Raw genomic sequence first — 14,270 nt, forward strand, 5'->3', positions numbered from 1 at the left:
AGACATGCACATGCTTTCCAACAACTTCAGCTTCAGGGAAATTATAATGAACACATGATTAAAACAGGCTGCATTATAATGCAAATAATTGCTAGTCACTATCACTGTCATGTGTACCTATCCTGCTGCATCTTGTCTCCAGTCCTTGGCAATGACACCCCAAGTAGCTTGCAATTCCCTTCTTCGCACATGAACAGTTTTTCTGGCAGCCTTTGATACAGCTACATGATATTGCCTTGTCCATTGATATAGGCCAGGCTGGCTCTGTAGATGGACAGGGGACTGCCTTCCCATCACTGAGAGACCATCCATATTCAGTGAAGCAAGGGATGTCTGGCTTCGCGATGTGTGCAGTTTTATGTATTATGGCTGCTAGAGCAGCTCTTTTCAGGTGCAGGCCAAAGGCATTTTCTGTAGGTGGCAGCAGCTTCAACAGGGTTGATCGGTTATTTAGGAACTTGTACACTCTCAGCTTTGCCAGGTCAAAGTCCTCCGAATGGTCAGCTTTTGATGCATATACAGCTATTGTGAGGTCTCTAGCCTGATTCTTGACATCCTCTGAGAGGGAATAAGAGGAATTTTCACCAAACTCCTGAAGTGCAGGGAGATCTAGACCCATGCTGGTCTTGAACCATGCCTTCTTTCCAGTGAAAAGGGGATAGCTGGTGGTATCTCTGCCACTCAGGCTGTGAATAAAGGGCAGGGCACGAAACTGTGCGAGTCCAAGGGCTGAGACCATGTGATGGATAGGAAGATATGCATCCTGCTCTGTTCTCACCCACAGCTCTGGAAGGTCTAGGAGGTGGGTGGCAGCATGATATAGGCACATGATGATGATGACTGTGTCATTAGCATGGATGACAACTCTGTCAACTTTGTGAGCCTGGACACTGTAGATGGTGTGTAGAATTACCCTTGTGTCGGCCTCCTGTTGTGTTGACTCTAGTGCAGGGACATCAACAACACACCCCTCCTTGATCACCACACCCCTTGTCTCTTTTTTAAATCCTCCACTCAGGTAAAGATGGGTTGTACCAAGAGCAGACTTAAGTGTCTCATTTTGACACCATTCTTCACAGAGGAATCTTAGAAGGTTTGCTTTGTTTTCAGAGACAGCAAAAAACTCTTGAGGATCAGGAGCTGTATATTGTGCAGAGACTTCATATTTTTTTTCAGGTTTTGAATGGACATACCTGTGTTCCTGCTCAGCTGTCTTAAGACTGGGTCCACTGCCCTGCCCTTTATTCACAGCCTGAGTGGCAGAGATACCACCAGCTATCCCTTTTTCACTGGAAAGAAGGCATGGTTCAAGACCAGCATGGGTCTAGATCTCCCTGCACTTCAGGAGTTTGGTGAAAATTCCTCTTATTCCCTCTCAGAGGATGTTCAAGAATCAGGCTAGAGACCTCACAATAGCTGTATATGCATCAAAAGCTGACCATTCAGAGGACTTTGACCTGGCAAAGCTGAGAGTGTACAAGTTCCTAAATAACCAATCAACCCTGTTGAAGCTGCTGCCACCTACAGAAAATGCCTTTGGCCTGCACCTGAAAAGAGCTGCTCTAGCAGCCATAATACATAAAACTGCACACATCGCGAAGCCAGACATCCCTTGCTTCACTGAATATGGATGGTCTCTCAGTGATGGGAAGGCAGTCCCCTGTCCATCTACAGAGTCAGCCTGGCCTATATCAATGGACAAGGTAATATCATGTAGCTGTATCAAAGGCTGCCAGAAAAACTGTTCATGTGCGAAGAAGGGAATTGCATGCTACTTGGAGTGTCGTTGCCAAGGACTGGAGACAAGATGCAGCAGGATAGGTACACATGACAGTGATAGTGACTAGCAAGTATTTGCATTATAATGGAGCCTGTTTTAATCATGTGTTCATTATAATTTCCCTGAAGCTGAAGTTGTTGGAAAGCATGTGCATGTCTATGTGTGAAAGACCCAAAAAGGCAGTTGCATTCATTTCATTGAGATAATCTCTCTATTTTTTTCTTTTTTTTTTAATTAAAAAATAATTTCTAAGATACATTGTTTTGGTCTCTGATTTTATCTGAAGTCATTGCTACAACTACATACAGTAGAATCGGACAGGAAATATAATATCTCGTTTACAGCCATTTTGAGAACATGCAAACTCAAGAATAATACAGGTATAAGTCCCTTCTGTGCCATAAATCTTAGCAAATGGATTCATATTGCTTGTATTTGCAAAAGCAGTCAACAATCATGGTAGAAATTATGTTAAAGCTCTATTTTGGGAGTCCACCATCTTGCAAATATGCACAATAAAGGTCCAGACACACCCAATAATAAAATTAGCTATTCCATTGGGTCTCCCATGGTCAGACACCATGAAATAGACACCAAGTTTGCGTTTCTAGCTCATCTGGTTCAGAAGTTAGAGGCAAAACCTATTTTCTGGGTCCTTACATTATGGCGGCCATATTGTGGCGGCCATATTGGATTTCATGGAAACTTGCAATACAAAAAATGTTCATATGTATACCATTGATCAACCTGTGAAGTTTCGTGGAAATATCCCTCAGTTTAAAATGTTGCCCTATTCACGCCCCATTAAAACTAAAGGCGGCCATATTGGACTTTGTTGTACAAATTGACCGGGTTGTCCATATAGGTTGTGATCCTACTGGGTCATAGATAATATTTCTGGTGGACAACTTTGTATGTCGGGGCAAATGCAGCACACCTTCCTTTGCCCCCTGGGTACTGAAAGATCTGAGCCTGTGGGGTGGGGAGACTTGAAGATTGTGATATAAAATTAGGCTGATTTAACTCTGAGACTGTAACAAAACCACTGAGCTGGGACTGACTGAGTTATGTAAGAGGTGTGTAAGAAAAGTAACAGGCTCAATGCTTATTGAGTAACCGCTTATGTGTTGATTCCCCAGTTGCATGACGGAGGGTGACAGCAGTGTAATTACACAACAGCTTCGAACAGAAACACAGAGTGAGAGAAGTGAACAATACTATAGCAGAATAGTGGCGAGATGGGGCGCAACACAGTCCTGTTACTTTTCTTAGACATATATTCTAAGAATAACTATGGGTAAAAATATAGTGAATATATGCAAGAATATACAGTACATCTATTGCCAATGAATAGGTATACAAATGGATATAACGTTAGGGTGTACAGAATATCAACAGTGGACACAGTTTCATATATGCCAGTGTTTCTCAAAAGGACGGAAAGCAGAGTACTACGGTAAGTGAGAGGAAAGGGGGGCGGGGAGAAAAAATTACCAGTTGATAAAGTATTAAACTAAAACTACCAGTAAGACTCCCTAATCGGGAGATACGCGACCGTCACGTTGCATACACAAACTTTAGAAGGCAATCGTAGCCAATCAGGAGGGAATATGGGAAATGGGACAGATCCATGTTGATGACATGACTTTAGAGATACTGTGTACCGCTGATTTTAGGGCAAAATCTGTAGGAGCAGTGTCCAAAACTAGAAGATAGAAGCTAGAAGAGGGCCATTTGAGATGAGGTGGTTTGACAGCCAAGGAGTGTGTGTGCAAAGTTTGGCATGGATAGGGGCAACGGTGCCGGAGATAAGAGTAGGGCAAAAGTGTAACATGACGTGACGGACTGACTGACTGACGGACAGCCGGTGGAGCTTTTCTGTTATTGCTATGGTGTTCTCCTGCAGTTTCCTCAGCAACATGTTCTAGTCAGGTAAAGGGGGAACTTGGATGGATTCAGAAATTAAGGAAAGGTAGTGCTGAAGCCAAACAAAGTTAGACAGGCACTGATATACAGTCTGGCATGCTATAGCGCCTGTCAATCAGCCATCTATCAACTGTCAGCATGGTCTCTCTGTAGTGTCCTTACCTGTGACAACACTGGGGATTTTGGTCATGAAGCTCTTGACGGTTCTGATGGGCACGCCTTCAGTCTCATCCTGGATGAGTGTCACAATGTCCTCGATCTGAGAGAGAGAGAGGGAGAGAGGCTGTCAGGTGGAAACCTTGTATGTCCAAAACTGTTACTTTTCAGGAAATGGAATTTACCAGTAAAGCCCATATCAGAGTCTACGGTGGAGACCTATCCACCGCAAATTTGAGGTGGAAAGCTTTCCACTTCAAGTCAGAAAATAAGTGCAGGCCATCATAGTCACAGCCCACAGTGAAGTCCTTTACCCCGTCTAGACCGGTTCAGGTCGACCAATCAGTGAACGGGGTGTAGAGCCTGCCTGTCTGATAGTAAAAACAGAGAGATGTGTTGGGACTCACGGTGGAAAGCTCTCCACCGTGAGGAATGATGTAACGTTGTAGTTTCATGACTCAAAAAGACTCGAAAAGACTACACCGCGGTGTAAAGCCTTCCACCGCGGACCTGACTATGATACGGGCTTAGGACTCCCTAATCGGGAGATAAGCGATTAGGGAGATAAGCGACCGTCAGGTCGCATACACAAACTTTAGAAGAAAATGGTAGCCTATCAGGAGGGAATATGGGAAATGGGACAGATCCATGTTGATGACATGACTAGAGATACTGTGAGAAATCAGGGGTGGAGGTGATTTGCCATCCAATTTGCGTGATTTTAGGGCAAAATCTGTAGGAGCAGTGTCCATAAATGTGTTTTGCAAGAATCTGCCTCATGTGGCGCTAGAAGAGGGCCATGTGAGAAATGAGGGGTGGATGTTGTGGTTTGACAGCCAAGGAGTGTGTGTGCAAAGTTTGGCATGGATAGGGGCAACGGTGGCAGAGTTAGTGTGACGTGACGTGTGACGGACAGACTGACTGACGGACAGACTGCCGGTGGATGTTTTGATAGGAACTGCGAACTGACGGTCGCAATAAAACCCACAGGAAGACTTAACCACTTTCATCATGGTGTCCCTGTGTCGGCCCACTCCTTATAGTTGAGCACCTTCAAACATTTTCAAAAACATGTAGTGAACAAAATTGGGAATCGGTGCCATATAGTACAATATTAACAGCAGAAATACACACCCACACAAAGACGCAGGACAGTGCCTGTGGCAAATCCATGTGTGCCTCATGCATGCCTATTAATACTGCCGTGTGGTAGTGAAATATTCCGCTATAGGGGTGCTAAATACCAGAAATAGAAATTAGGGACACACGGCCAGGCAGCCCTTATTTCCAAGAAAAATAAGGGACGCTCAGAAAATATCTCACTGTACACTGTATAATATATGTAAAATCTTTGTATGTTACAATACAAACGTACTGTATATAATACAACCTGTATTTGGAGTAGCATGTATATGGGTTGTTTGAAGATCGCAAGATGTGATTGATTCCCAAAAATAAGGAGCACAACGTTTCCTTTATCAGTTCAATAAGGGACACGTCTTTTAGTTTCCAAATGAGGGACGATTCCGTATTTCAGGCGGCGGTTGGCAAACGCGGCAGTGGAGTAATCAGATTAGACAGTTTTATTGCCGTTTTGATTGCGTGCTTTTTGTCAGCCTCTCTCTTCTTCAGATACGCTTCGTTTCTTTCCTTTCCTCACGTCAAGAGGTAAGTGTGGGAAGTGAGAACTCTTGTCGTCGCTTTGGAGACAGCTATACCACACAACATTGCCACATGACCGGGTTTATATATATATATATATATATATATATATATATATATATATATATAAAAACCCCTAATCAAACTATGCACTCCTTGGTGGAGGAGAGCGCAGTGAGAGAGAGAGAGAGAAAGAGAAGAGAGAGAGAGAGATATTAATGAAGAGAGCTAGAGAGGAATGGAGAGAAAAAGAGATAGCCTGAAGAAGACATGGTACAGTATACTGTAGGTGTCTAAACAGTCCACTCAAGTGATCTCATTAGCGAAGCACTCACCACACACACATCTGCAGCGCGCGCACACACACACACACACACACACACACACACACACACACACACACAAACACACACACACACACACACACACACACACACACACACACACACACACACACACACACACACACACACACACACACACACACACACACACACACACACACACACACACAGCTGTACAGTACTATAGTATGGGGCAAGCACTTCCAACACTAATAGGTTCAATAAAGTAGATACTGTACTGTACTGCTATACAGATCATATTGTCGTTGTCGGGTGAAAACCTTGTATGTCCAAAACCGTTGGTTTTGCATTTATCATTTTCAAAATGATTTAAACTAGTGAAAACAGCAGTGATCTACAAGCACACAGTGCTTGTAGATCTGCTGTTTTCACTACTTTTGTGCGACTGCCTTGTACGATGAAGCAGGGCTTTACTTTGCGAAAGAACGTACAAATTTGAAACTTGGAGATACAAGGTTTCCACCCGACAACGACGATATCCTCTCAATACCACAAAGTACTGCATATATACGCCCTTCTCCGCTGACAGTGCACTTAATGCTGTGCAATGTAGGAGGCCATTACTGGTATAGGATTGTAAATGGCACCCACGCTGAGCTATACGGTCTACACCTGCAGGTTCTCAGACCATGTGCCTTTGGGATTATGAAGATACACCCTAGGTAGGAAATACTGTATATTTTATCCACTTAACTGGCATAGGGCATCATAATAGGAAACGTCTTTTCTTTACATTCATTCAAACAAAGTATTTCACACAAATGTTCTGTTCTATTGAAGTCTATTGAATTTTTAATTCAATAGGTTTTTGCTCTTGTTATAAAATAAAAAGGGATATTATTGTTGGCATCATTTGCATATCGTCACTGTCTGCCCCTTAACTCCATTTTTGAGGTTTTAGATTTTTTTTGGCATAAATCAGGGCTATTGAACACCCTTTACATCTGAGTGTTGGTTAAAATAATATTGAACCAATGGAAAGTAGTAAAAAGTGCTTGGGACAAAACCTCCTAACTCCACACTTTCTGCCAAACCAGCTAACTCCACCCGATTGGCCAACTCTTTTTTTCATAAATATGTGCTATTGAACACCCTTTACGTCTGTGTGTTGGTTAAAATAATATTGAACCAATGAAAAGTAGTAAAAAGCCCTTCGGTCAAAACCTCCTAACTCCACTCGAGCTCATTTTCCCCGAAAATTAACATTTTGGAGTTAGGAGGTTTCGGCCCGACGGCTGAGATATAATTGTTGAATCTGATAAACCACATGTTTTGACTGTCTGAATAAAATAACTTTCCAGCCCACAGACACCCATAATTATACCGTATGTTTTCAATATCAACTTTGAAAGTTTTCTTAGTTTGGACACATCCCCCCTATTTTGTGGGCAATTCAGTGAATCAGTTCACTTATTCACACTTGACATTTTCCCCAGGCTCATTCAGTCAGGGTTGGCCATTGTGCCGTTTCATCTGAGTAATAATAATAATAATAATAATAGCTGTGATTTATATAGCGCTTTTCTTAGTACTCAAAGTCGCTTTACAATACTAATTGTTTGTGTGTTCGTGTGTGTACGGCAGATAAAAAGTAGTTGAGTAGTTGGGTATGCCTTGGCAGTAGCTCTAATGAAACTGCATCCCGCCCAGATTCTATCCAGCCAGGCCCGGGGTTCAACATACAGGAGCGTCACAAGGGGGGGAGAAAGTGAGACTGAGTTACTAGGCCCCTCCACCTTGGGCGGAGGGGCCTTAATTATTTTATACTTTACTATTTTTGAAAAGTCGTGAAAACGTGTGCAAATCTTTGAATATATGTATTTTTTGAGCGAACATTTGTAATTTGTAATAATTTTGCTTCTGGGGGGTCCCTGGAAATAACTATTTTGAGATGGGGGTCCGTGGCCAAATACATATCAATTTGGGGGTCCTTCACATGAAAATGTTCAGCACCACTGACATAGAAACATAGGTTTTTCAAAAAACCTTAGAAGGATTTGAAATATTCAAAGACAAATTTCACAATGTTTCAAAAATAGCAGATCTACAAGTTCGCAGCGCGGCACTTGGTGCCGCGCTGTGAGCTTGTATATCTGCTATTTTTCAATAGTTAAAGTACCAAGGGCCCAGAATGTGGTGCGACACATATTCAAACTTTTACTTTGCCCATTCTAGCCATTTTAGCTGAGCACCATCCGCTCCCCTTTAGAGAGCCAAAGATCAGCTGTCTCATAAGCAAGGACAGAGTCAGCCTCTGGCAAACCATCACAATCAATACAGCGATAAAATGCTAACAAGGCCTTGATGGTGCGCCCAGATAGCAGCTATAGAGTGGCTTTTGATGACTTCCCCCTGTCTTCAACAACAATGGGATCTTGACCGATAATCAAAATGAGCTTATGGGGGGGTTACAATAGCTGTCAACCCCAATGACGGACATAGCCATGCTGGAGTCGGGAATACCTGAATGCATGAAAAGAATGAGAGTGTTATGTTGTTCTTATACTCTGTCATAGTCTTCTACGTCATTGATTCTCAAACCTTTTCAGGCCGTGACCCCCAAATAATCATATTTTAAAATTAAACAATTAACAATTAAAATTGTCACTTTAGAAATGTACAGATACCCTCTATACACTTAAACTTTTTTTTTATTTTTAGGACCCCCAATTTGATATGCATAAGAACTATAGATTGGGTCCCCAATCTACTCTGTAAAACACTGTGAGTGTACATTTGTACCTCAGATTTAGCATAAAAACATAACACTGGAGAGCTGGAGACCACATGGAACCCCCTCAAGAACCCCTGGGGGTTCCCGTTGGAACTCCCCCCCCCCCCCCCCCCCCCCCACTACTGTTTGTTCTCTACCTGAGAGTGTGAAGATTAAAGCAGCAAAACGTAAGATTTATATCCTATTCAAACCTGTTTTTTTTTCCAATTTTCTTTATATTAACACATCTGGTGCCAACCCCGAGTTTCCCGAGTTTGAAAAGGTACTACCCCTGTGCCAACCCAGAGTTTCCAGAGTTTTGTTTTTTTTCAATTTTTTTTTTTTCAATTTTTTTTTGGACCTCCAGAAATGTATTAGGCATAATCGCGATCGGGAAATTGCATGTTTAACCCCCATACCAACCCATTCTTTCAAACATGGCAGCCATGTTTGTTTACATCTGAAGAAAACATAATGGCTGATAAATATAATGTTGGCTGCATGTACATTACAGTACAGATCTACAGCAGATAAGATAAGTCTGTGAAGTGCAGTGGAGTGGGAGCAGATCTCATCCCACTTATGGCAGGCTCTTCTGTGTAACAACCAAGCACCCACAGGGCAGCAAGCCCACTGATACGTGATACAGTGTTATCCCCACACACACCATTATGCTCAACTTATACCCCTGATACCCCTTATACCCCCTTATATACCCCTTATACCACTGATACGTGACACAGTGTTATCCCCACACACACCATTATGCTCAACTTATACCCCTGCCGTGTGCCACACATAACCCATCTACAAGCTCAAGACACCCAAGGGCGAGGTCACGCAATAAAGGCTTAATATTAATGGCATAAAAGGGATTCGGTCGCAATTATTAGTAAAATAATACATTATTTAGTAGGAAGAGGAGCTGTGACACAGCAGTTGAATCACTTTACATGAGTAGGCTTACTGTGGAACCATGTTGAAATGTTACTTTCCTAAGTTATTACTTTCAGATTTGCATAAGAAAATTACACACCATTTAAAATGCAGTTTGTCTACTAGTCTCTATTTAGACTTTAGATCTTTCAAAATATTATTCACTTCACTGATAGAGCACCCTGGCCACAATATGACTTCCGGTTGGTTCTAGCGGAAGTGGCGGAAGTGCTGTTTTATGGAAGTTACGTCATGCGCTGTAGTCTTCCGGTGAAATTCTCACGGTGGAAGTTGAACAATCTCTGCCTGATATTGTCACCAGGCTTTTTTCTTTGCAGATGAGTGAGCCTGGCTACGTGAGGCTACTGACAGAGGGGGCTGCAGCTTCTGAGTCGTTTCCTTCCTCACTTACATTCATTATCACTAATTTTCATTTTAACTCATTCTGTGCTAAAACCGAATAATTTCGGTTCTTTTTTCCATTCCCATACTAATTTTTTAATCTATTTCGCTTACCCTGAGCTGCTAGTAGCGACGTGGGTGGTCCTGGCTCATCCACCGCTTCACAACGAGCCATTCTACTTGTCCCGATGATTTATTCCATTGAAAATGGTTTAGAAAAAAGTTTAGAGCCCCCCCAAAAAAACGCTGATTCAGCAAGACGTATTAAGGATTGCCAAAACCGTTTTTTTTAGGTTCCTTTAGTAAAATGAATTAAATAATCGGAGGCCTCAACGTAGCCCCGGTCGAATTTTCCATCCAAGCACAAGGCCGCGATTCTAATTACATGGCTCGTAATGGGAAAAAAAGGCAGCGCCACGCCGCCCACTCCAATAGAAAAACACATCTTTACAGCGGATTATCTCCGGATTGTGTTCCGAGGCCAGCAGAAACGTTTTTTTGGCGGCTGAATAACTTTAGATCGGTCTTCTAAAAAATTACACAGCCGATTGCTAACTGAAAGCTAACTTCCTCCAGCTCGCTAGCATAGCACTCAATGCAGTGTAAAGCCAGGCCAGCTCAGGCTGGGGACCCGGATGTGATAGTGAATGTCAACGGGAGAATGGCTGGCACTCTAGCGGCACCTTGCGGCGCCCGGCAGTAATTGAGTTAATACCAATAACATTACTGTTGGTATTCATTTTCTTATATAACAACTTCCTTTTGATGAATACAAGCAAGCAGGGAATGAGAGTACAACAATATGTTAGGTAAGCAGCCATTTTAGTAGTTAGAATTAAGCTGAACTACAGCGGTTGCAGAGCCCCCCCCCCCTCACAACCATGCTGCACCCTATCAAACTCAAAGCTGCACACACACACAGGCTGGCACAATACACATACATATGAAGAAAATGCACCCTTTTGAATTATTTGGATTGAGCGCAATTAGCCTTACCTGCCTCAAAGGTAAAAATAAATCTACAGGAGAAGTGACAAAAACAAATCTCTGTATGTGAAGATGAGTGCACGCTTCCCACTGAGGCAGAAAAGGTCAACGATGGAGGGATGCCCAGCAAAGAGAATGTGTGAGGAGAATTAGCTCTACCTCAGCAGGTAGCTACGAGCCTTTCCCCTGTAATAGTGACACTTTAACATGCTGGCTGATCGATCGATGCAGCCTAGCTGCTACAGAGCTAGCAGATGGACGGATGGCATTTTAGTGAACGCATGATCTGAGGTGATGCTTTGTCAATTTATTTAATCACAGGCAATGGCAGACAGGTTAACCCTCCCAATCCCAATGAATTAATATCCTTCAATAAAGATGGGAAAACGGTTTACTTTGCAAGCAGAGTCTAAGCTTCCTCAGCCAAACTAGACCAGTCCAGAGGTCTTCAACGTCTTCAGGCCAAGGACCCCTTAGTTGAGAGAGAGATGAAGCAGGGACCCCCACAACCTGTTCATAGATTCCATATAGTTTCATTGTTTGACAGCACAATCATCAGTGTATTTTGGATTCATGTCAATTTGTGTTTTCAGATATTTAACCACTTTTGGTTAATTGGCTATTTTTGGCTAACGTTCTCAGGAGAAAAATAAGGGTTTCTATCACACAAAGATTTGGAGGACCCCTGTAGTAACTGTGAGGACCCCCTAGGGGTCCCGGACCCCCTGTTGAAGACCCCTGAACTAGACACATTAGATGGCTTCACGTGCATTGAAAGCCGACATGGGCACGCACACATACACACAACTGAACCGGGTCACAATGCAATGAAAGAGGAGAGGACCATGAATTATGCAAATACCCATATGGCTATAAAAGGTTAAGCATTTACCACTGATGCATAAAGTACTCAGCAGCAACTCTTCCGGATGGAAGAGCCGCAGCAACAGCTCAGATGTGTCTGTATAGATTTATGTTCGTGCTCTTAGATTCCATGCTATAAAATCTGGATGATGTCATGTCAAAATGTACATTTTACCTGTGCCATATTTTGCTTGAAATTCAGCATCTTTTCCATTCTCACATAAAGAGATTTTAGGGAGTATTGGCTCAGATACGTTGTTAATTCTTTTTAGATGCACCCTTGCTTTTAGTCCAGGCGTTTCGGGCAGTATTTTGATGTAATCGTGCACTTTATGAAAGAAGCATGACATTTGGCACACAGTTAGAACATGCCATATGGAACATTTTTGGCTATAGGGGCATCGCAGATTTGTCTTGGGAAACTTGTGGGAGCCAATTAAAGTTGGGCTCTCATAGACTTTATTATAGAGTAAAATAATACAAAAAATACATATGCTTAAAGTAGCATGTAAGGGGTCAAACTAGGTGTTTTTGGGGATTCTGAATCCAATGCAAACATTTGTTTTGCAGGAAAAACATTCCTTGGGCTAAAAATGGACCCCATAAAACTATGGTTTAGTGATGAGTCATCACTTTTCAAAGTTTTGTGGCGGCCGTTTCAAGTTTTTTTGTGCAAAATAAATGCTTGCATTGGATTCAGAATCCCGAAAAACACCTAGTTTGACCCCTCACATGCTACTTAAAGCATATTTATTTTTTGTATTATTTGACTCTATAGTAAAGTCTATGAGAGCAACTTTGATTGGCTCCCACAAGTTTCCCAAGACAAATCTGCGATGCCCCTATAGCCAAACATGTTCCATATGGCATGTTCTAACTGTGTGCCAAATTACATGCTTCTTTCATAAAGTGCACAATGTTTGCCTGAAACGCTCTGACTATTTCAAGGGACTTTGAGTACACATTCAATCATTGTTTTTTGCTCCTCTGAGAGTCATTTCTTCAGAGTCAAATCTTTGTACGTTAAGGGATCCTGCACGATCTAGTGCCGGGGGAAACGTACTGACTGACTTGCATCAGCCTCAACAGTGCCAGTCAACTCCTGATAAGCACACGCAAAGTCACAGTGACAACCATGGGGACGGATGAGAGCAGCTCTCATTTTATCAAGCTAGACAGAAAGTTGTCAAACACCCACTTGACGTGCCTATAAGCCTGCCAGGCATGCATATAACTTCTACCAAGTTCCTGGCTATAGTATTTCACCACCTTTCTAAAATCCGTCATTTCAGAGCAGTATAGGTTTCCTCCTGTTGAACCAGTGCTGTCAAATGATGATGATTTATTTAGCCCATACTGTCTGCCACTTATCTTTACGGAGGGACGCTTCAACGCCTACACAAGCACTGTTATAGAAACAAATCTCCGTCCATATGAAAACAGTCAAAACACGGCTGTCATCGAGACTGTCAGCCTGTCAACACCCGCAGTCTAACAATGACAGTCCATATAATACTGCTCAGTCGGAAACTTACTCTGTGCTCTTTAGATACCTTAACCCAGGGGTCTTCAACAGGGGATCCGGGACCCCAAACTTTCGGCTCCAGTTTGCCTCTCAGTGCCAAGAACAAATTTCTACCTTTGTACAACCTCTCCTTCTTTAAACACTACAACCAGAACAAAACTGGCAATGTTGGCAGCGGCCTCTGTTCCTCAATATGGTGGAATAACTGTAAAAACTGTAAAAAGTCCTGTTAGCAAGGTTGGAGACAGCATGTTCATGCCCTCCTTTGAAGGGGTATAAAATGCAGATTGTGTGTGGATGAAAGGCCCAGAAGCACAGAGCAACGTAACAAAAATAAAAATGCCCATGTAGTGTGTGAACAGGGCCCAGCATATGTGTGATGTTTCAGGCTATTTTCCCATAGCTGATCCAATGTTACCAGTATTGGACTGATTGATACCCATAATGATGCATCAGTGAAGTGATAGCCTACTTAAACATTTTACTTAATGGTACTTAAGAGAAGCCACACACGGTTTGACATTTTGTTTTGTTTTGTTTAGTTTTTTACTAATTACAATGCACAATTGTATCAAGTCAGACACGTTTCACAGACTTGCAGTTAAAAAATCAAATCAAAACCAAAGTAACCTATTAACACCCATGAAGCAAGTAAGCCCCACTGAAGGAGTGAGCGTGGGTAGATGATAAGCGCCTGGCTCATTACCCCAGTCTAAGCTCAACCAGGGGCAAGAGAGGCTAATCGACGTGCCAAACCCTGGACTGCACCGAGTCATTCCAACTGCACAGTACATTTACTGGGAAAGAAATCATTTGGAGAAACCCTTGAGTTTCCAGACTAAATTAACAAACTGTGAGTTGTTTAGCCTGTATTGATTTGTAGCTTTTTCCAAACAATGAAGAAAGAGTTTTCTTTTCTTTAGTTCGCTGACCCTTTCCACAGCAGCTCCATCG

The 14,270-nt window shown here is 42.5% G+C and overlaps 1 protein-coding gene across 1 annotated transcript in view; it reads right to left on the reverse strand.

The window, feature by feature from the left end:
- Window positions 1–14,270, reverse strand: part of LOC308301195 (regulator of G-protein signaling 6-like) — a gene marked incomplete at both ends in the record, with an annotated part of 195,504 nt that overhangs the window by 73,470 nt on the left and 107,764 nt on the right. The window contains one exon of the mRNA XM_080745090.1: window positions 3,869–3,965. Within this exon, the coding sequence (XP_080601216.1) occupies window positions 3,869–3,965 (97 nt within the window). The remainder of the gene's footprint in view (window positions 1–3,868; window positions 3,966–14,270) is intronic.

The sequence above is a fragment of the Nannobrachium achirus genome (genome assembly GCF_963921795.1).
Source record: "Nannobrachium achirus genome assembly, chromosome: 16".
Lineage (NCBI taxonomy): Eukaryota > Metazoa > Chordata > Actinopteri > Myctophiformes > Myctophidae > Nannobrachium > Nannobrachium achirus.